The sequence below is a fragment of the Cyprinus carpio genome, unplaced genomic scaffold (assembly GCF_018340385.1).
Source record: "Cyprinus carpio isolate SPL01 unplaced genomic scaffold, ASM1834038v1 S000000512, whole genome shotgun sequence".
Lineage (NCBI taxonomy): Eukaryota > Metazoa > Chordata > Actinopteri > Cypriniformes > Cyprinidae > Cyprinus > Cyprinus carpio.
Window position 1 is genome coordinate 201,891 of NW_024873253.1, and position 24,196 is coordinate 226,086.

Below are 24,196 nucleotides of genomic sequence, written 5' to 3' on the forward strand. Positions count from 1 at the left end.
CGTACAGGTGCAGATATTTCTGTGCCAGCTCAGTGATTTGACACATTGTATTTATGTTGCTAGTGACAGGAGATGTTTTTCTCTTGCCTGACCTCCGTTGAATGAGATACGAACTGAAAAAAAAAAAAAAAAAAAAAAAAACCTGTCAAAAGAAGTTGGAGTTTCAGAACACACTCACTGATTGCGTAACCGTCATGGACCAATGGAAACTCAAAGGTGTTTAGGAGCCAAAACACAAACTCCCCCAGAAAGTTTGTTTCGGTCAGCTGTTTTGAACTGCTGAAACGAACTTTGTTTTGGCCTGATTTTGTTCGAAATGATGTCATGTCATAGTTCGTTCTTCGATTTTGTTTGAAGTATATTGGGGCCTTTACAAGCCTGCCGACAAACCTTCATTCTGTGGTCAGACCTTGCATTTCTTCAGGCAGGAGTGCCCCTGGAGCAGGTCTCCATGCATGCTGTAGTACACATGCCTGTGTTTCCCCGGCAGACTTACCTAAACGGTTATCCATATGTGTAAGTGCTTCCAAAACCTCCTTCGGGAAGGATGGGGCTTCCACAATGTTATTGTTCCAAATGGAACAGGTATGTTTTCCCAGTGTTAGCACTACCCACTCAGTGAGATTGGATATGACAACAGTGACTGGTGTTCTTGTTGTGAGCCCCGGCCCACACCAAAAAGGGGTGCAGGGAAGCTCGCACAGGTCACTGGAAGGGGCCAGCATGCATGGCACTTTGATAGGCACATCATCGATGTGACGTTGAGAGTGACCGACTGAAAGGGAACATCTCGATTTCGTATGTTACCCTCGCTCCCTAAAGGAGGGAACGGTTACGCCACATCCCATCGCCACGGCTGCTGTACCACTGCTTTGTGGCCAGGTTACCGGCTCACCTCCTCAGCGAAAACCTGAGTATGTGTTCTACCTGCTGCCTATTTATACTTGTGCTGCAATCAGCAGCAAGATTCAAGATTTTTATTTGTCTCATACATGGTTATATGGAGAGTATATGACCAGCAGTGAAATGTAAGTCAGGTCTGCTCCATGGACAGTGCAATTATTAAAGAATACAAACACAAGAAAATTATATGTAAATATGGTATGAAAAAAGTAAGATAAAAAAAAGCTGGATGCAATCATCGCATGCCAATGTGCATTGGCTCATTTAGTTTATACTCAAAGTAGATTGATCTCTCTAGCGAGATCCCCAATTTCATCAGTCTTCAACACGTCTGTCTGGTCCCTCCTTTAGGGAACTATGGTTACATACAGTCGTGGCCAAAAGTTTTGAGAATTACATAAATATTGGAAATTGGAAAAGTTGCTGCTTAAGTTTTTATAATAGCAATTTGCATATACTCCAGAATGTTATGAAGAGTGATCAGATGAATTGCATAGTCCTTTTTGCCATGAAAATTAACTTAATATAATAGAAATTTTCCACTGCATTTCATTGCTGTCATTAAAGGACCTGCTGAGATCATTTCAGTAATCATCTTGTTAACTCAGGTGAGAATGTTGACGAGCACAAGGCTGGAGATCATTATGTCAGGCTGATTGGGTTAGAATGGCAGACTTGACATGTTAAAAGGAGGGTGATGCTTGAAATCATTGTTCTTCCATTGTTAACCATGGTGACCTGCAAAGAAACGCGTGCAGCCATCATTGCGTTGCATAAAAATAGCTTTACAGGCAAGGATATTGTGGCTACTAAGATTGCACCTAAATCAACAATTTATAGGTTCATCAAGAACTTCAAGGAAAGAGGTTCAATTCTTGTAAAGAAGGCTTCAGGGCGTCCAAGAAAGTCCAGCAAGCACCAGGATCGTCTCCTAAAGAGGATTCAACTGCGGGATCAGAGTGCCACCAGCGCAGAGCTTGCTCAGGAATGGCAGCAGGCAGGTGTGAGCGCATCTGCACGCACAGTGAGGCGAAGACTTTTGGAAGATGGCATGGTGTCAAGAAAGGGCAGCAAAGAAGCCACTTCTCTCCAAAAAAAAACATCAGGCACAGATTGATCTTCTGCAGAAAGTATAGTGAATGGACTGCCGAGGACTGGGGCAAAGTCATATTCTCCGATGAAGCCCCTTTCCGATTGTTTTGGGGCATCTGGAAAAAGGCTTGTCCGGAGAAAAAAAGGTGAGCGCTACCATCAGTCCTGTGTCATGCCAACAGTAAAGAATCCTGACACCATTCATGTGTGGGGTTGCTTCTCTTTCAAGGGAGTGGGCTCACTCACAATTCTGCCCAAAAACACAGCCATGAATAAAGAATGGTACAAAAACACCCTCCAACAGCAACTTCTTCCAACAATCCAACAACAGTTTGGTGAAGAACAATGCATTTTCCAGCACGATGGAGCACCGTGCCATATGGCAAAAGTGATAACTAAGTGGCTCGGGGACCAGAATGTTGAAATTTTGGGTCCATGGCCTGGAAACTCCCCAGATCTTAATCCCATTGAGAACTTGTGGTCAATCCTCAAGAGGCGGGTGGACAAACAAAAACCCACTATTTCTGACAAACTCCAAGAAGTTATTATGAAAGAATGGGTTGCTATCAGTCAGGATTTGGCCCAGAAGTTGATTGAGAGCATGCCCAGTCGAATTGCAGAGGTCCTGAAAAAGAAGGGCCAAGACTGCAAATACTGACTCTTTGCATAAATGTCATGTAATTGTCGATAAAAGCCTTTGAAACGTATGAAGTGCTTGTAATTATAATTCAGTACATCACAGAAACAACTGAAACAAAGATCTAAAAGCAGTTTAGCAGCAAACTTTTTGAAAATAATATTTATGTAATTCTTAAAACTTTTGGCCACGACTGTACACAACCGAGACAGTCCTGGTTGTGTCTTTACTCATCAAGATTACTAAAGGCAACATATTTAATTAATAGGCCTACCAATTTCTTTGTAAAAAATAAATATATATATAAAATAAATAAATAAAAGATGCTGCCATCTTCTTAAAATAATTTTCACCTCCTTGTAATTTGGCTTGAATTCTTGGATGAAAATTGTCATTTTTCTATTACAAAAATAGTGGACTACTCAGTAAATATACATTTATGACTTTTAATACTTTTGCTTTCATAAGTATTTATGCTTGTCTTTCTTCAGAAGAAAATATTAACACATTTTTTAAATTTAGATAATTTGACATGCAATGACAAAGTGTTTTATATCATTTTTATATGATATGAAATTGATCCAGGAACATGTCGCACTTGGTAAAATCAGGTTCTGCCACTTTTTATTTGTTATATTTGAATAAATACATTTGAATAAATATAAAATAAAATCATATTTTATTCATTTTAGTAGAAGTAAGAGAGAGATCTATGAAACAATAACATAAATAATACTGTTAATTTATTCATCTCTCTCCCCACTCCACAGCTGATAATCCTCTGGTGTGTTCATCTGCACGTTTCCACTGTGACAATGGACGGTGTGTAGATCGCAGCTTTCTATGCAATGGACAGGATAACTGTCAAGATAACAGTGATGAAGAAAACTGCCTTACAACAGCAGGTACAGGCATACACTACCCAAACACGTTTGCACGCACCTGATTAAATGCATGTTTTGAAGAAATTTTTTAAATGACTTCACCAAAAGGTTTATGCTTAAATGTTTTAAATTCTAATTCCAGTGAAAAATCTTAATGTGCATAGACGTTTCTGTAACCAGAGGTCAAAGACAAGAAAGGCATGAACTGCTAAAGTATGGAGTCAATATAATGCCGCATATATATGCAAAAGAATAAAGTTTTGCAAAACAAAATAAAGTTTTGCAAATTAAAATATAAGTATTGAAAAAAATAAATGTGCTTTTTGCAAACAAAAATAAAGAATTTCAAAAGAAAATGAAGTATTGGGAGAAAGAAAAATAAGTTTTGCAAAAAAAAAATAATAATAATAATTGCAAAATATTAATGAAACAAAAGCAATGATTTTGCAATACATATTTTCCATGGCCATAGCTCCTCATTTATTTGCAACGCTGCTTTTATTTTGCTTTTCAGTCAAGTTTGAGCTTGTGATACCGTTTTCCCTTTGCGCTTCACGTTTTTGTGCGTCTCACTTTCTGGCACTGTTTTGACGTGGGGGTGGAGTCAAGGGTCGGAGGCATGCCTCCCTGGAAGTGATCGGCCTGAGGCAGCTCACTGATCCAGGTACCGTCATGAGCAAAGGCTTGCGTTTCCTTTTATTCACTAGCATTAAAACATGCATGTTTTCATTTTATTTACTTTATTAACAAATGTATATGTGTATTAGCAGCGTTTGCTCAAGTTAGAAGTTGTTAACATGAACATTTGCTGTTTGTATCTCTCAATGTGCACACTTTTATAGCATTAAAATGTGTGTTGTTTCATTTGGTTAACTAAATGTTTATTAACAGTGTTTGTTTAAAATCTCTGAACTTGTGGAAGGACGCCAGCGCACAGAAGCGTTCTTTGTTTACATTAGTCCAGAGTTACTGCTAGTTTTAATGTAAAATACTTATGCTTATTTCCCCTTTCAATTAGTGGATTGCTTACCTAATTAACGTAATTAACGTTTTAATGGATTAAAGTTCCATTAAAAATTCCTTTCATATAGCATAATCATTGGCATGTCGGGCATTTACAGTATAGGCTATTATTTACAAAACTCTTCAGGGCTGCGTTTCCCAAAAGCATCATAAGCCAGATGATGACAATAGTTCTACAATCAATTTAGGCTTAAGATGCTTTTGGGAAATGCAGCCCTGAATGTTAAGTAAAGAGATCGAAATGAAGGGAAAATAAATTAAATACATACCAATGAATATAAAAACATTACCAATAATAATAATAATAACAACAACAATAAAATACATGGACTTACAAGATTTGTGGGATGGATAAAAATGTTTTCTTGTAGGCCTATTTTATTGTATGTACTTTATGTAACATTTATTCATAATAAACATGGAAATGCTGTCTACATCACATGCAATACAGTCCGGTAGCCTAGGACTATGGTTGACACTTAAACCACTAGAATACCTAAAAGCGTCAGCGGGTAAAATTTACCCAAGCACTCAAGTCTACTGTTTTGATATGGCTAAAAAATATATTATGTAACCATATTTTGCCACTGTCTTTACAATGTCTAGAGTCATAAAATAGTTACTTTTTAGTCATCAACAATTTTTTGTCCTGTTGTTTTAAGTTCAGGGCTATTTTTAAGCAGGTTACACTAATCACTTTTCTTAATGGTGAATATAAACCTGCCTGCAATGACAAGAATTACAAAGAAATAAATACATATTTGGGTGGTGTAATATTATAATAAAATGTTTAAAATAACCCATGTTATTTAATTAACTGTTATACCCTAAATAAACTGTAATAAGCCATAATAATTCACCACACTGCTAAGGATGTATGATACAAAGACAAATTCAAGCGCACAGTTTCACCTAATTAATTATTAATTTGTTTAACTATATAATTTTTAATTTGAATAAGAGAACAACACCAATAAATTTTCATAAAAATTGTTTCATTCATTACATCATAATTCAGAATTTGAATAAGAGAAGATTATTATTAAATTTTAGTAAAAATTGTTTAATTGATTAATTAATGTTTGAGTGTTTTTTTGTGGGCTAAACTTCTTAATTTGAATGTGCGTTGTGTGACTGTTTGCAGTAAGCTAACACGTTGCTCACTGACAACATCACAATAAAGGAATTATATGCGTAAATTTGACCAGATGGCACAATTTTTTTTTTCTTTTTTTTTTTAACAACAGGGCATTGTAAATACCTGTAACACAATTTTAGTAAAAGTCAATGACTGTGAGACTTGGATAGCATATTTTTTTAATTAAAAATATATTATGTAACCTACATTTGAAAAACCGTCATGGGTAAAATTAGCCAGTGGCGGTTCTAGTGTATAATAATTTAATAATGTAATAATTATTTTATGTAAAGTTTATTCATTTAAAATAAAATATTAATAAACACTGATAATCCCAGGTTGATTTGGCCACGCGGGTTTGTTTACACATTAAATGTGAGAAATTGAAAGAATTTTAAACCAAAAAGACTCAAGCTTCATTTTAATTTTATTTTTTATCTTTCAGTGACAGTCATTTCTTAATTTATGCCAGGAGTTATGTTAATGAAACTTGAGTCGTTTTAATGATGTAAGTTATAGTTAATGACGTGAATTGCATTATTTTACTGCTAGTTTTAATGTAACTCTGAACTAATGTAAACAAAGAATGCTTCTGTGCGCTGGCGTCCTCCCACAAGTTCAGAGATTTTAAACAAACACTGTTAATAAACATTTATACACTAATTGAAAGGGGAAATAAGCATATCAATAAATATTAAAATATAGCCCTTATTAATATAATATTATTATAATATGAATTATTATATACGGTTAGCCTATATAATGATATTAATAATAATAGCCTAATATACACATATATTACATAAAAAGACACAATCAGCGGACTGTGGGATGGATAAAAATATTTTATCAATCTCTGATAATCTCAGGTTGCTATGGTCATGCGGGTTTGGTATGTACATGCATTAAACTCGTGGCCAGATTATCACATTCCCACATATAAATATCTCGTGGCCAGGACAAAACTAAACCAAAAAGACTCAAGCTTCATTTTTTTTTATCTTACAGTGATGGTCATTTGTTAATTTATGCTAGGAGTTATGTAAATGAAAAACGAAATCGAGATCTATATGAAACTTGAGTTGTAGACCTTTTTAATGATGTAAGTCAAAGTTAATGAAGTGAATTGCATTATTTTACATTAAAACTAGCAGTAACTCTGGACTAATGTAAACAAAGAATGCTTCTGTGCACTGGTGTCCTTCCACAAGTTCAGAGATTTTAAACAAACACTGTTAATAAACATTTAGTTAACCAAATTAAACAATACACATTTTAATGCTATAAAAGTTTGCACATTGAGAGATACAAACAGCAAATGTTCATGTTAACAACTTCTAACTTGAGCAAACGCTGCTAATACACATACATTTGTTAATAAAGTAAATAAAACGAAAACATGCATGTTTTAATGCTAGTGAATAAAAGGAAACAATCCACTCACAAGCCTTTGATCATGACGGTACCTGGATCAGTGAGCCCCGTCTCGGGCCAATGACGTCACTTCCGGGGAGGCATATTGTACACGCCTCCGTCCCTTGACTCCACCCCCACTTCAGAACAGTACCAGAAAGTGAGACGCGCAGAAACTTGAAGCGCAAAGGGAAAACGGTATCGCAAGCTCAGACTTGACTGAAACGCAAAATAAAATCAGCGTTGCAAATAAATTAGTAGATATGGCCATGGAAAATATGTATTGCTAAATCATTGCTTTTGCGCTGTTTCATTTATGTTTTGCAAATCTTTATTGTTGTTTGCAAAAAGCACATTTATTTTTCTCAATACTTTCATTTTTGTTTGCTAAACTTTATTCTGTAGCATTATATTGACTCCATTCTAAAGTGTATGCTTTTTAGTGCTGTATAAGTTAGGATAAAGTTTAATTAAACAAATAGCCAAATATTTTAATTAAAGTATTTTTAAAATGTAAGGATAAATAAATGTCAATAAATAAATGACAAACTTTACTGTTGGTTTTACAAAACGTCATAATCTTTAACACAAAAACACATGAGATCCTGACAGACTTTATTAGACCATATCAGAACCCCTTAAGACCCCATCAGATTACTTCAGACCTCATTAGATCTATTCAGACTCCAAAATGTATACTTTCAAGCGCTGTATAAGTTAGTATAAATTTGTTCATTGATCAAATAACTGAATATTTTTTTTAAAAAAATGTAAGAACCCTATTAGATATCTAAGAAACCACTTTAGACATAAGTAATTGCCATCCTCTGTTGACTGTTAGGCATTTCTAGCATGTTGTTAAGTGTTGCTATCACGTTCACTACCTGAGGGGAAGTCGTGGCCTAATTGTTAGAGAGTTTGACTCCTAACCCTAAGGTTGTGGGTTCGAGTTTCAGGCCGGCAATACCATGACTGAGGTGCCCAGTGGTGGTCAGTAATGGAGTAGTTTTACTTCGTTACTGTACTTAAGTACATTTTTCAAGTATCTAAAATTTACTGGAGTAGTTTGGGAACTAAATCTGCTGTAAAGGGTGATCTATTTAAGCCCACTGAAATGCTTGAATGCAAACACATCAGCATCAGTGCTACACATTTAGCCCAATGTGACGTCTGTTTTTATATTGTTTATCAGCAGTATAAATGTTTATATTGTTTGAATTAACTAGCCAAGTAGACAGATATGAATATTTATTCATAACCATACTGAAAATAAGTAAATATTGGTAGCTGATGCTAACTGTCTAGCTAACAAGCTTGCTGGTGCTAAGTTGAGGAAATTTTTAAAAATAATGTCCAAATATTTTTATTCAACCACCTAGATAGATTACATATGAGGGAAAAGAAAGGCTGTGATGTTCAGAACATGGTAACTACAGTAATTATCAAAGTGGGAAGTGATGCGCTCTGGGGGCATTTGGCCAGGGGTGTTTTTATACCACAGACAAGGTTTGAGAAGGAACAAATCATTATGAAAATGTTATTTTTTTCTTTAAAACGTTCTTCCTAACTTCAGGCCTTATTTTCATGTCATATATAACGGTGATGTTCTGCAAAACAACAAATTTTACAACACTTTATTTCTTACTGGTGAAAATCTGATGGTCAGATGTGACCCTGGAGCACAAAACCAGTCTTAAGTTGCAGGGGTATATTGGTAGCAAAAGCCAAAAATACATTGTATGTGTCAAAATGATAAATTTGATATTAAGTAAAGATCATGTTCCATGAAGATATTTTGTAAATTTCCTACCGTAAATATATCCAAACTTAATTTTTGATTAGTAATATGCATTGCTAAGAACTTCATTTAGACAAATTTAAAGGTGATTTTCTCAATGTTTTGATTTTTTGGCACCCTTAGATTCTAGATTTTCAAATAGTTGTATCTCAGCCAAATATCATCCATTCCTAACAGCTTATTTATTCAGCTTTTGGATGATGCATAAATCTCAATTTCGAAAAAATTTACCCTTCTGACTGGATTTGTGGTCCAGGGTCACATATCTGTTTTCTTTCAGGTACATCACAGTGTAAGCTTCACAGTGAACATTACTACATCACTCTCATCAGTGTATTCCATATCAACAACAAAAATATATTTTGACTCCATATATTGGTTATTTTGAGAAAATTCCAGGTATTTTGAGCAGTAGGATTATAAAAAAAAAAAAAATGTGCTTATATAAAATTAAATTAAGTAGCCTATATAAAAATTGCAAAATAAATCTATCTATCAGTGCTTTTTTACTCAAGTACATATAAAATCTAGTACTTTTGTACTTTCACTCGAGTAAAATTGAAAAAGGAGTACTTTTACTTTTACTGGAGTATTATTTTATTATAGGTATCTGTACTTTTACTCAAGTACTTGATTTGTGTACTTCGTCCACCACTGGAGATGCCATTGAGCAAGGCACCCAACCCCCAACTGCTCCCGGGCACCGCAGCATAAATGGCTGATCACTGCTTCGGGTGTGTGTTCACGGTGTGTGTGTTCACTGCTGTGTGTATGCACTTTGGATGGGTTAAATGCAGAGCACGAATTCTGAATATGGGTCACCTTACTTGGCTGTATGTCACGTCACTTTTTTTTTAAAATTTGGCTGTAAAATGCAGTTTCATGTATTACTGACGTGTGTGTACAGAACAGGATTAAAGTGATAGTTCACCCAAAAAAGAAAATTTGATGTTAATTTACTCTTTCCAAGATGTAGTAAAATGCAAATCACTGGCTACCTGTTTTAGAGAATAATAAAAAAAAAACACACACACACATCAAGGGACACAAAATTGAATATCTGTGGTTTTTGTTTGTGATCCAGAAATCAGTCCATCGCTCTGGATTACAGGCAATAATTTTGTAAATAATGTTCAGTTTTCTGCACAGTGATCATTTAGCTTTTTTTTTTTAAGCAAGGATTTTTTGCTTTTTAAGCTGTGTACAGAAAGCACATCTGCAGACATTCGCACACACCGTCTGCATGCAGCCAAAATTGGTAAAAAAATTTGTCAACACATCAAACTTAAACCATCCTCATTTGCGGTTGAGTATACTTTGAAAGCTGTGTGGACACAGCTGTGTGCAGGACAGATTGTGTATTTTGCGAGGTGAGATTCCCCTACTGCTCAGCCACTTCAGTGTCCATCTCGGAAATTGTCTGCTGCAAAGAAAAATTCTCATATCACATATAGTGAGCAGAACTGAAAAAGGCCCTCTCTGTTCTGTGAACATGATACCTTGAGTGGACGACTCATGTTGTCTAATCGATTAACATCCTCTTCCTCTCTCTTTCTGTGGATTTTACAAGCATGGTAACTTGATTCAGATCACCAGCCCATTCCGACTGACAGGGTCAGTCTTTAGTGCATTTATTTCACTTGACAAAATGCGTTCAATCAGAACACCCTGCAACATCATCATTTATATAAAAGTTATTGTGAATGTAATTCATAATATTTATGTATTCCAATATGTGCTCTTCCAGCTAGGAATGTTATTGTTCTAAGAATTTTCCGAGAACATTATATGTTCTGGTAATTTTTTCAGCTGCAAGTTTTATTTTAGTTCCCAGAATGTTCTGCTAAAAGGTAGGATAACATTCTCTAAAAAAACATTCTAAAAATGTTTATTGACAACATTATTAGAACAGTATCCCCTAACATTCTAAATAAGGTTTAAGCAGGAAACTTTCCATCTGACGTGGACTCAAATGTTGCTCAGATGTCAAATTTTGGTTGAAAGTAAAAACCAAACCTTTGTTTGATGAAGCTCCAACTTCATTAAATAACTCCAAAAACAGCATTACCAGCTACACTTATTATAAACCAGATTGACTTTATTTCTGTCATACATTTATAAAAGTTCTTTTTGAGATTAACAAACGTTTAGATGTTGATGTCTGTTTAAAGGTAATAGTTTGGTTTGACATCACCATTATGGTGATCACTGTTTGCTTTAGTTGGGTAATTTGACACTTCACTTTTCAATGATTTTTTTTTTTCTTGCTGCTGTAACATTGTTCATTATGGCAAAAACAGCAAGAGAGCATGTGGTTTGTTGATGTTAGTTGTTTGTTGATGATTAATATATTGTCACATAGCGGAATGGTTACCTCATTGAATCCAGTCTAATCTCTGGTGTTAGTTGTACATCATTTATAATCACAACTCAGTGGTTCAACAGACTGAGAACCAGCAGAAATTTAATCAGATAGTTCCAAGAATAAAATAAAAAAAATTTGTCACACAAACATCAAGAATCAATGTTTGTATCTCAACAATGGTGACATGCTTCATGCTGCAGTGTATTCTTGGTGCATCACACAAAATTCATCATTGGCTCCCAGAATTTATTTATTTATTTATTTATTTATTTACTTGTTTAACTAGGAAGGTCCCATTGAGATACAATATATCTTCTACCAGGGAGTCCTGAGATCAGCAAAGGCCAAATTACAAAGAAATACACATCACCAAACAATCAACAAACATAAAACACAATTTTCTAAAAACAATACAAATCCTAGTCAGTTATTAAAATGTACACTGTTCTATATAAACAGATTTTAAAATATTTTAAAACATAGCAAGAGATGGTACAGATTCCATATGTAATGTACCTCGAAGCTCCTTCCATACATATGGAGCATAACTAGAAAAAAGCTGAATGACCTATCTCTGTATGAAAGATCATTTCAAAACAGTGCCAGAAAGTGAGACGCGCAGAAACTTGAAGCGCAAAGGGAAAATGGTATCACAAGCTCAAACTTGACTGAAACGCAAAATAAAAGCAGCGTTGCAAAGAAATTAGTAGATATGGCCATGGAAAATATGTATTGCTAAATCATTGCTTTTGTGCCGTTTCATTTATGTTTTGCAATTCTTAATTTTCGTTTGCAAAAAGCACATTTATTTTTCTCAATACTTTCATTTTCGTTTGCAAAACTTTATTCTTTTGCATATATATGCAGCATTATATTGACTCCATTCTAAAGTGTATGCTTTTTAGTGCTGTATAAGTAAGGATATTATAATATTTGTTTTTGGTAGCACTTGCTTAGTTTAAAAGAAGACATGTTAAGCTTTCTATAGATATATCTCTCATGTCTCTGTGTTGAGTATTCACTGAGTTACAGTTGATTTTAATGACGCGTTTCTAAATGAACATCACCGCAGACCAAGGCTGCAGACAGCGCACCTTGTTTGTTTTCTTTATTTTAATGCAAAAAAGTTTTGTTGTTATTATGTGTGGATACAAATAAAAGTAGACCCTTTACAGATTCGATTCATGTATTGCTCTTATCTGTACGATCAAAACTGAAAGTGTAATTTAAGTTCTTTTCAGGGTTATCACGAGAAAATGCCTCAACACATGCGGGCATCGACTCCAGAGGGTTAAAGGCTTTGTGGTAGTAGAAGCACAATGCTCCATCAATACCTGGCTCAAAATGAAGCCATGTGAATTCTTGGTACCAGTGAGCCTGAAATTTTAGAGTTCTGTCCCGAAGCACCTGACACACAATAGTCTTAGGATCTGACTGGTGGGGTTTTAATACAATTACAGAAGACCTGCCTATTTCTACAGCAGCCAACCCTATGCCAGATGCCCCCTGTTCTGTCTATAAAAAAGTACAAATTAGTCTGATTTCTACAGCATAAAAGGTATAAGAAATATCTTATCATAGACAATGCTGTAAATAATCTGTCCTCTCCTCTTAAGCCTTATTGAACCTTTCTGCCTCATTCACTCTCAACTCTGAATTCACTCCTGCCTGTTTGAAACGTGCATACAGGGAATAGTGACATACAGAAGAAAATAACAAATTAAGCACACTGCTGGACAATAACCAATAATTTGTATCCTAAAATATTTTTTAACACTTTAGTATAGGAAACACATATTCACCATTAACTATGACTTTTGCCTCAATAAACTCTTAATTTACTGCTTATTAATAGCTTGTAAGGTAATCGTTGTAATTTTTAAATTTAGGTATTAGGTAGGATTATGGGATGCAGAATATGGTTATGAAGAATAAGGAATTAATATGTGCTTCATAAGTACTTATAAACAGCCAATATGCAAGCTAATAAGTACCTATACTGTAGTTAAAAATGATAGGTGAAGTTGTTCATCATACTAATGTGTTACATATTTTTTTTCTATATTTTACTAATAAGGTTTTTTTTTTTCTTTTTTTTTTCACAAACACTTGTGTATTAATAGATTTTATACAATGTAAAAAAAAACAAAAAACAAACAAAAAAAAAACAATGCAATAGCAGCCCAGGTGTTAAAAGCCACTCCATCTGTTCTCACCTGTGAAGTGTCTTTTTCTTGTGTGTCATCCTGATTCTGCCCTGACAAACCTAGGCTGTCTGTTTCTTGTTCATTCTTGACAACACAAAAACATAAAATAAGTGCAATAATGAAAGAGCACCCCACAAATTAAGATCATTCATATATTAGATCGTCAATACATGCATACTTCATTGAAATTACATTATGTAGAATTGGCAGAGTTAAACATGCTGTAAATGCTGTAAAATCTCAGTTCAAAATGATCTTTATTCTTATTTGAAGGGGTTTGATAACATACTTTACGTTACAAAAGACTTACGGAAAATACACTGAAAATAAGTGCAAGTTTGTCTGGGCAGATATTTTTTTCCATATGATTTCCATTAAAACTGGCTAATTATTCAACAAGAGCAACAGGCAGAGTTACTCAGCACTGTGCAACAAAATTTGGATACCACATGCAAACTTAAGCTGATTGACTTTTTCGTAAAAAAGGAGTAAAGAGTTTTTTTGCCACTTTGAGCTAATCGCGACCTCTATGAATGTTGGATATACAGTGCGGGACACCGGATGCAAGCTAGGGCATGTCGTGACGTGACAAGTGTGTGACTGATTGCCATGGAAACATCATGTATAGACTATCTTGTCTCTTTAAATTTTAAATCATTTTGCATTTACATTGCTCCATTAAAACCTCAAACAGGTCGTGAACACAACTGTCCAATGAAAACTTTTTTATAAAAAGTGGGGGGGACACGTCCCCCTCGTAATCTACGCCCCTGAAATCTGACTACCCAGATTTACTTTATTTCTGTTAGACGTCTACATAAGTTCTTAATGAGAATTAACAGAGGTTTAGATGTTGACCTCTTCGCCATCATGGAGATCAGCGTTTACTTTAGTTGGACTCTTGAACCTTGACTTGAGATGTTTCTTTTGCAGCAATTGCAGGTGTTTTCAGAAAACACTTCTGCATTGATAAAGCAGATCAACATTTTAATGACTGCAAATGACTGCTTTACAGCAGTTTAGATAACTATCATATATGTTATTATGCTTGCTTTGGGAATTAAGTGATGGAAATAAAGTCAATCTGGTTAGTAATATTGTAAATTAAGCCGGTAATGCTGTTTGAGGAGTTGTTTAATCAGATCGTGAGAGATTTAAAGTCGTTTATCTTCAGTTCATCTAAGGCTGTGACTGAAGAAAGTTGTAGTTTGTGTTCTTATTTCTCTTTCTTTCAGTGCTTGTGCACAGCAGGTGTTTGAATGATTGAAGGAATGATTCAGGAACATCATACTAACCTTTAAATAACATTCTATTAACATTAAGGAAACTGGATATTTTTATGTTCTTGGAACGTTACAAATCAATGTTCCTACAATGTTGAATTTTAAATCAAAATTAAGTTGAAAGAACATTTAATGAACATCATACCGTTTAAAAACTTTCCTCTAACATCAAGAAAACTGGACATTTTTTATGTTCCCATAATCAACACTGAATATTTGGAGAACGTTCTTGTAACAAAATTCTGGCATTTCTGTCTCAGCGCCAGCCAAAGCACAAACACAGTTTTGAATTTAGCAGTTGATCATGCGATGCACTGAATGTTCTAATCACACTGGTGTGATTGTACAAGACAAATGGTTAATTATCAATAGTAAAATATTATTTTTGTCTTTTGAATGCTGCATTCAAATCTTTTTGGCTCAAAAATCTGAGGGGGCACAAGCCTCCTTACTTTGAATGGGCATGACCCCTGATGGTTCCCATAGCTTTACCTAATGCAGCTTCTTATTCTTTATTCATGGAACCAGGGCTACATGTGTAACTGATACGTCCACCTCCTATTCAAAAGTTTGAAATGCTAATGTAACATCTAGATTGGATTACTGCAACTCTTTGTATATCTGTGTTCCTCAGTCATGTGTTTTACATCTGCAGTTGGTTCAGAATGCAGCATCTTGGCTCCTTTGTGGGAATCGTAAACATGAGTCCATCACACCAATTTTGATCTCATTGCACTGGTTGCCAGTCAAATATGCAGGTGCATCTCAATAAATTAGAATGTTGTGGAAAAGTTCATTCATTTCAGTAATTCAACTAAAATTGTGAAACTTTTGTATTAAATAAATCCAGTGCACACATACTGAAGTAGTTTAAGTCTTTGGTTCTTTTAATTGTGATGATTTTGGCTCACATTTAACAAAAATCCACCCAATTCACTATCTCAACAAATTAGAATACTTCATAAAAGCAATAAAGAAAAATAATAATAATAATAAAAAAAAGTTCATTTACTGTACATGTACTCAATACTTAGCAGGGGCTCCTTTTGCTTTCATTACTGCCTCAATTCTGCGTGGCATGGAGGTGATCAGTTTGTGGCACTGCTGATGTGGTATGGAAGCCCAGGTTTCTTTGACAGTGGCCTTCCGCTCATCTGCATTTTTTGGTCTCTTGTTTTTATTTTCCTCTTGACAATACCCCATAGATTCAGGTCTGGTGAGTTTGCTGGCCAGTCAAGCACACCAACATCATGGTCATTTAACCAACTTTTGGTGCTCTTGACAGTGTGGGCATGTGCCAAATCCTGCTGGAAAATGAAATCAGCATCTTCAAAAAGCTGATCAGCAGAAGGAAGCATGAAGTGCTCCAAAATTTCTTTGTAATGACAAAAAACACAATGGACCAACACCAGCAGATGACATTGCACCCCAGATCATCAAGTCAAGTCAAGTCAAGTCATCTTTATTTATATAGCGCTTTAAACAAAAAAGATTGTGTCAAAGCAACTGAACAACATTAATTAGGAAAACAGTGTCAATAATGCAAAATGACAGTTAAAGGCAGTTCATCATTGAATTCAGTGATGTCATCATGCAGCTCAGTTCAGTTTAAATAGTATCTGTGCAATCATTTGCAATCAAGTCAACGATATCGCTGTAAATGAAGTGTCCCCAACTAAGCAAGCCAGAGGCGACAGCGGCATGGAACCAAAACTCCATCAGTGACAGAATGGAGAAAAAAACCTTGGGAGAAACCAGGCTCAGTTGGGCGGCCAGTTCTCCTCTGACCAGACGAAACCAGCAGTTCAATTCCAGGCTGCAGCGAAGTCAGATTGTGCAGAAGAATCATCTGTTTCCTGTGGTCTGTCCCGGTGGTCGTCTGAGACAAGGTCTTTACAGGGGATCTTTATCTGGGGCTCTAGTCCTGGTCTCCGCTGTCTTTCAGGGCTGTAGAGGTCCTTTCTAGGTGCTGATCCACCTTCTGGGCTGGATACATACTGGATCCGGGTGACTGCAGTGACCCTCTGACTTGGATACAGACTGGATCTGGTGGCTACGGTGACCTCGGAATAAGAGCGCAACAGACTAATATGAGCGTAGATGCCATTCTTCTAATGATGTAGCAAGTACATCGGGTGTTATGGGAAGTGTTCCCGGTTCCGGTTTTCCTAATTAATGCAGCCTAAAAATCCTTTAACGGATTTGGATATTAGAAGTGTATTAGTATGTTATGTGTAAGCCAGGTTAAAGAGATGGGTCTTTAATCTAGATTTAAACTGCAAGAGTGTGTCTGCCTCCCGAACAATGTTAGGTAGGTTATTCCAGAGTTTGGGCGCTAAATAGGAGAAGGATCTGCCACCTGCAGTTGACTTTGATATTCTAGGTATTATCAAATTGCCAGGGTTTTGAGAACGGAGGGGACGTGGAGGACTATAATGTAACAAGAGCTTGTTCAAATACTGAGGTGCTAAACCATTCAGGGCTTTATAAGTAATAAGCAAGATTTTAAAATCTATACGATGTTTGATAGGGAGCCAGTGCAGTGTTGACAGGACCAGGCTAATATGATCATACTTCCTGGTTCTAGTAAGAACTCTAGCTGCTGCTTTTTGGACTAATTGGAGTTTGTTTACTAAGCGTGCAGAACAACCACCCAATAGAGCATTACAATAGTCTAACCTTGAGGTCATAAATGCATGGATTAACATTTCTGCATTTGACATTGAGAGCATAGGCCGTAATTTAGATATATTTTTGAGATGGAAAAATGCAGTTTTACAAATGCTAGAAACGTGGCTTTCTAAGGAAAGGTTGCTATCAAATAGCACACCTAGGTTCCTAACTGATGACGAAGAATTGACAGAGCAGCCATCAAGGCTTAGACAGCGTTCTAGGTCATTACATGCAGAGCTTTTAGGCCCTATAATTAACACCTCTGTTTTTTTCAGAATTTAGCAGAAACAAATTACTTGTCATCCAGTTTTTTATATCGACTATGCATTCCGTTAGTTTTTCAAATTGGTATGTTTCGCCGGGCCACGAAGAAATATAGAGCTGAGTATCATCAGCATAACAGTGAAAGCTAACACCGTGTTTCCTGATGATATCTCCCAAGGGTAACATGTAAAGCGTGAAGAGTAACGGCCCTAGTACTGAGCCTTGCGGTACTCCATACTGCACTTGTGATCGATATGATACCTCTTAATTCACTTCTACGAATTGATGGCGGTCATATAAGTACGATTTAAACCATGCTAATGCACTTCCATTAATGACAACAAAGTGTTCTAGTCTATGCAAAAGAATAGTGTCGAACGCAGCACTAAGATCCAATAGCACTAATAGAGAGATACAACCACGATCAGATGATAAGAGCAGGTCATTTGTAACTCTAAGGAGAGCAGTCTCAGTACTATGATACGGTCTAAATCCTGACTGGAAATCCTCACAGATGCCATTTTTCTCTAAGAAGGAATATAATTGTGAGGATACTACCTTTTCTAGTATCTTGGAAAGAAAAGGGAGATTTGAGAAAGATTCGGTCTATAATTAACTAGTTCTTTGGGGTCAAGTTGTGGTTTTTTGATGAGAGGCTTAATAACAGCCAGTTTGAAGGTTTTGGGGACATACCCTAATAACAATGAGGAATTAATAATAGTCAGAAGAGGATCTATGACTTCTGGAAGCCATAGACTGTTGAAACTTAACACTGGACTTCAAGCAACTTGGGCTATGAGTTTCTCCACCCTTCCTCCAGACTCTAGGACCTTGGTTTCCAAATGAAATATAAAACTTGCTCTCATCTGAAAAGAGGACTTCGGACCACTGGGCAACAGTCCAGTTCTTCTTCTCTCCTAAGATGCCTCTGACATTGTCTGTGGTTCAGGAGTGGCTTAACGAGAGGAATACAACAACTGTAGCCAAATTCCTTGACACGGCTGTGTGTGGTGGCTCTTTTGACCCCAGCCTCAGTCAATTCCTTGTGAAGTTCACTGAAATTCTTGAATTGTGCATCTTTTTCCACACTTTTTGCTTCCACTCAACTTTCTGTTAACATGCTTGGATACAGCACTCTGTGAACAGCCAGCTTCTTTGGCAATGAATGTTTGTGGCTTACCCTCCTTGTGAAGGGTGTTAATGATTGTCTTCTGGACAACTGTCAGATCAGCAGTCTTCCCCATGATTGTGTAGCGTAGTGAACCAAACCGAGAGACCATTTTGAAGCCTCAGGAAAACTTTGCAGGTGTTTTGAGTTGATTAGCTTATTGGCATGTCACCATATTCTTATTTGTTGAGTGAATTGGTGGGTTTTTGTTAAATGTGAGCCAAAATCATCACAGTTAAAATAACCAAAGACTTAAACTACTTCAGTCTGTGTGCATTGACTTTATTTAATACACAAACTTTTCTACGACATTCTAATTTATTGAGATGCACCTGTAGAATCAATTTAAAAATTTCGAGTTCGTGGAATAAGTTAAAAGGTATAAGGAATATGGAATACGCTGATGAGAGTGATGTAGTAATGTTCACTCACTGTGAAGCTTACACTGTGATGTACCTGAGAGAAAACAGATTTGTGACCCTGGACCACAAAACCAGTCAGAAGGGTAAATTTTTCGAAATTGAGATTTATGCATCATCCGAAAGCTGAATAAATAAGCTGTTAGGAATGGATGATATTTGGCTGAGATACAACTATTTGAAAATCTAGAATCTAAGGGTGCAAAAAAAAAATCAAAACATTGAGAAAATCACCTTTAAATTTGTCTAAATGAAGTTCTTAGCAATGCATATTACTAATTAAAAATTAAGTTTTGATATATTTACGGTAGGAAATTTACAAAATATCTTTATGGAACATGATCTTTACTTAATATATTAATAATTTTTGCCATAAAAGAAAAATTTCATTTTGACACATACAATGTATTTTTGGCTTTTGCTACCAATATACCCCAGCGACTTAAGACTGGTTTTGTGCTCCAGGGTCACATCTGACCATCAGATTTTCACCAGTAAGAAAAAAAAAAGTGTTTTAAAATTTGTTGTTTTGCAGAACATCACCGTTATATATGACATGAGAATAAGGCCTGAAGTTAGGAAGAACATTTTAAGGAAAAAATAATATTTTCATAATGATTTTTTCCTTCTCAAACCTTGTTTGTGGTATAAAAACACCCCTGGCCAAATACCCCCAGAGGGCATCACTTCCCACTTTGATAATTACTGTAGTTACCCTGTTCTGAACATCACAGCCTTTCTTTTCCCTCAGATGTAATCTATCTAGGTCAGGGGTCGGCAACCCAAAATGTTGAAAGAGCCATATTGACCAAAAAAAAAAAAAAAAAAATCTGTCTGGAGCCGCAAAAATTAAATGCCTTATATAAGCCTTATAATGAAGGTAATGTAAGCGTCTATATTACCCCCTTAGTATCAAAATGATAAGTAGGCTACAAATACATAGTGAGCATTCATGATTAAATGTTTATTTCCCCTGCAGCGCATCCTGGAGAGAATGACGCACCACGTGACTACACTGCTGTACGATGGTGCTTTAAGTTTAACTTCCATTATAATTTTAATGTATTATGTTTCATTGCATTGATGAAATTAAAGAAATACAATAAAGAAATCTGATTTTTGATGTCATTTTTACTTTAGGATTCGAAAAAATACAACAAAATGTGCAACGTGCATAGGCCTCCTGTAGCCTAATTTCAGACCTCCCCATGGAAATAAAATGCAGTCCTCTTCAATCCTCAATAATACAATACAATACAATTATCTTCTCTTTCCCCCCTTATCTGGCCAATAGACAGAGTGCAATAAAACAGCAGCCTTTTGAAATTAACTGGAAACGTATTTAAACCATGCATAAAACATGCATTAAAACAGTATAAAACTCAGTAAAACATAAAAGCAGCTCAGTCATGCCCATGACAAAAATAATACAGTTCGATTTCTGTGCATAGTCCTCTTCTCTATAGTTTTCTGAAAATGCTAAGTAAGTCAGTGCAAGGGTAAAATGCAGCATCATCCTCTTCTCTTTTGACGCACAATAATGCAGCCATCCTCAGACCTGAGCAACAAAACACAATTTCCCTATGTGTCATTCCAAATATATACTGACAAAAATCAGAAATCACTTTATAAAAAAGCCACTTTGTTACTAAATATGTGCCTGGATTGTGTTCTTACCCGTTTAATGTGACTTCTGTTTTCGGACATCACTGGACAGCTTCTTAACATCGGGCATGTAAGATGTAACTTTAATCTTGACGCAGGACTGCAAGCTCTCATCTGTAAGGCGGGTGCGGTATTTGGATTATGTAGTTCATGTTTGAGAATATCTGGTCGCACAGGTAAGTTTCTCATTACAAAGCAAACATGCAGGCAATCCTTCCGCATTGGCAATGAAAGCAAATGATTCGGTCCAAGAACTGTTGAATCCTCTGTTCTCCTCAGCTATCTTTCTCTTTTTCCCCTTGGGATCCATGGCCCATGACACACCCGCTGGTTTGTTTGTTTGTTTTTCAGCATTACGCCGATCTGACAGAAACGTGTGTCGCAGTTTATGACGTAAATCTTCGTTGACAGAAATGTTGAAATTAAATATTTATTATACATTTTTACAACATTGAAAAACATTAAGAATGTTTATTAATTTATATCATACAGAAAAGATATTTTATTAATTAATTTATTTTTTTGAAAAAGCTCCAGGGAGCCACTAGGGCGGCGCTTAAGAGCCACATGCGGCTCTAGAGCCGCGGGTTGCCGACCCCCGATCTAGGTGGTTGAATAAAAATATTTGGACTTTATTTTTAAAAATTACCCCAACTTAGCACCAGCAAGCTTGTTAGCTAGACAGGTAGCATTAGCTACCAATATTTACTTATTTTCAGTATGGTTATGAATAAACATTCATATCTGTCTACTTGGCTAGTTAATTCAAACAATATAAACATTTATACTGTTGATAAACAATATAAAAACAGACGTCACATAGGGCTAAATGGGTAGCATTTTAATAGAACTGTTAATGTTATGGCAGCGGGCATTTGAACGTGCATTAGTTATTTAATTAATTTGTGTTATTTTAATGTTTTGTTTTTTGACCTAAGAGGCATTGATGCTGATGTGTTTGCATTCAAGCATTTCAGTGGGCTTAAATAGATCACCCTTTACAGCAGATTTAGTTCCCAAATAAATGACAGTTTTGACCTAAATATGATTTTCAGTTGGGTTGTGCACTAGCATGGCTCCAGCGCAGATGAATCTAATGTTTTGAGGAGTATGTCAGTTACCGCACCGGTGTGGATATTGTACTTAAGAATCACAGATTCTAGCCTATTTCTTGGAATATATGACCCAAATAACACCTGATATTGTCAACTGAACAAGTTAGTAACAAGTCTGCCACTTTTGCTCTGACCAACTGAGGTAAAAGCATTACAATAAATCGCACTACAAATGTTGATTAAATCTAGCACATATCACATTAAACCGTGCTAATTATTATTGTTATAAAATTATTAGCGTATGTATTAGCATATAGATTTAAATTTTTGTACAGTCTAATCTCCAATTGTCGTACCATTTGAACTTCATATAAAATAAATAAATAAATAAATAACCCAAAAAGCAAATTATCCTTCCTTAGAACTGGCTCTCTTTAAAATACAAATCTTGTGTCATGCCACGTAGGCTATCTGTAATCAGATGCACATTTAAAACTGGAATATAATCTAATTACAGTCACATGTGTTTCATAAACACATAATACTTTCTGGATTACAATCTGCCATCAAAATGATAAATTTAATTATTCCAGCTGCTGTTAGAAAAGGCTATAAATGATCCGCCACCTGCACATGCTATAAAGCCAACTAGCTGGGACAATTTCATTACAGACATGACATAATGACTTAGATTTATGACTTAGATGACTCAGATTAGAAAATATTATTATAGGCTTACCATTGTGAATCGGGTAAGGAGGTAGTTTTGAATACTGGCTGGTTATGTACTTGATCAAAAATTTATTTCAGATAATTCTTACCCAAAAATGGTAGCTTTTAGTTTTTTCTCATTTAAATCCTGATAGTGACACTTTTTTTATTTTTTTTATTTAACAACTTCAGTCTCATTTGTTACAAACAATTTACTGTTTAGCTTGTATTTATAGTGGGTACAGCTTTTTTTAAATAATGTCAGATCTTTTTCCACATTTAATGTAATATTAAGATCTTTGGTGAAATAAACAAACAAACAAAAATTAAACCAGTAATATCAGTAAAGGGAATTTATATTTAAAAATATATATATTTTCTTTTCCTCACAGAATCCCCTGGACAGGACTTTGTGACACTGGACTATAGACTACGCTATTACCCCAGTATCACGTATGCAGTTATTGGCAGTGCCATCATATTTGTCCTGGTAGTGGCATTACTGGCCCTCGTCCTGCACCATCAGAGAAAGCGAAGTGTTTTGCTGCCACAGGGGGTCTACAGAGGTGCCTGCCACCAACCACTCCTGCTCTCCCGGCTTGTCATACTGGACAGAGGACATACCCATCCTGGAAGCCATGACCTTTCACCCCACTGTTCATCCTCAACAGAGGCATTCAGCTCAGTCCATAGTCTCCAGTTGCTCTCTCTTTCACAATATCCAAGAACTGCGATAGACTTGCCACCATCATACTCACAGGCTGTACTGGATGTTGGGTATGCTTACAAATACAAATGATAAGAATAGTGGTCAACCAATGTGATTATTATTTTTTTTTTTTTGGATGGCCTATGCCAATATATAATAAAGTGGCCAATGACTGATATAAAGCTGAGATATAGGATATGGTTATTTCATTTAAAGGTAGTAAATAACACGTGCTGTAGAGCTCAAACGTCACTCAAATCCGCTGCTTCAAATAAGTTATCTACCCGCCACACATCCGCACCTATATTTTTTTCTGATTTAGATATCCCACCCGACCCACACCTAATCATGACATTACATTGATTCTAATTCTTAAGTTTTGCATGATGGTATGATGAATGGATAGTTAATTTTTAACAGCAGATTCAGTGATGTGACAGCTGATCTGCTCATCACTGCACACGTTACTGTTACTTAAACTTCCTGAACAGGCGAACACACACACAAAAAAAAATTGTATGTCTGTCTGCCTGATAAAGAAATGCATTTAAAACACCTTCATATTTTAGAAAATATTTGAATCATTAATGATTCATCTCATCCACCCACATTTATTTTATTTTATTACCCGACCCGCGGATTATCCACAAAGTCCACGGATATAAACGCAATCCGTTCATCACTAACATGCTGCAATGAAATGTATGTTTATTTTCACATGATATTTACTAAATTAGAAATAACAAACAGATTTATACTTTAGATAACTTCATACTTTAGCAAACAGAT

The 24,196-nt window shown here is 35.7% G+C and overlaps 1 protein-coding gene across 10 annotated transcripts in view; it reads left to right on the forward strand.

Annotated features, from left to right (window-relative positions):
• The window catches only part of ldlrad3 (low density lipoprotein receptor class A domain containing 3), a 120,246-nt gene that overhangs the window by 89,214 nt on the left and 6,836 nt on the right, over positions 1–24,196 (forward strand). For 9 of the 10 annotated variants that reach the window (XR_006158901.1, XR_006158902.1, XR_006158896.1 and 6 more), the window contains 2 exons: positions 3,403–3,537; positions 23,091–23,475. Coding sequence is in view for 3 of the 10 variants with exons in the window: in XM_042753927.1 (XP_042609861.1) it covers positions 3,403–3,537; positions 23,091–23,475 (520 nt within the window). In the remaining 7 variants the exon portion in view is untranslated. The remainder of the gene's footprint in view (positions 1–3,402; positions 3,538–23,090; positions 23,476–24,196) is intronic. The other variant, XM_042753928.1, reaches the window with a different exon arrangement.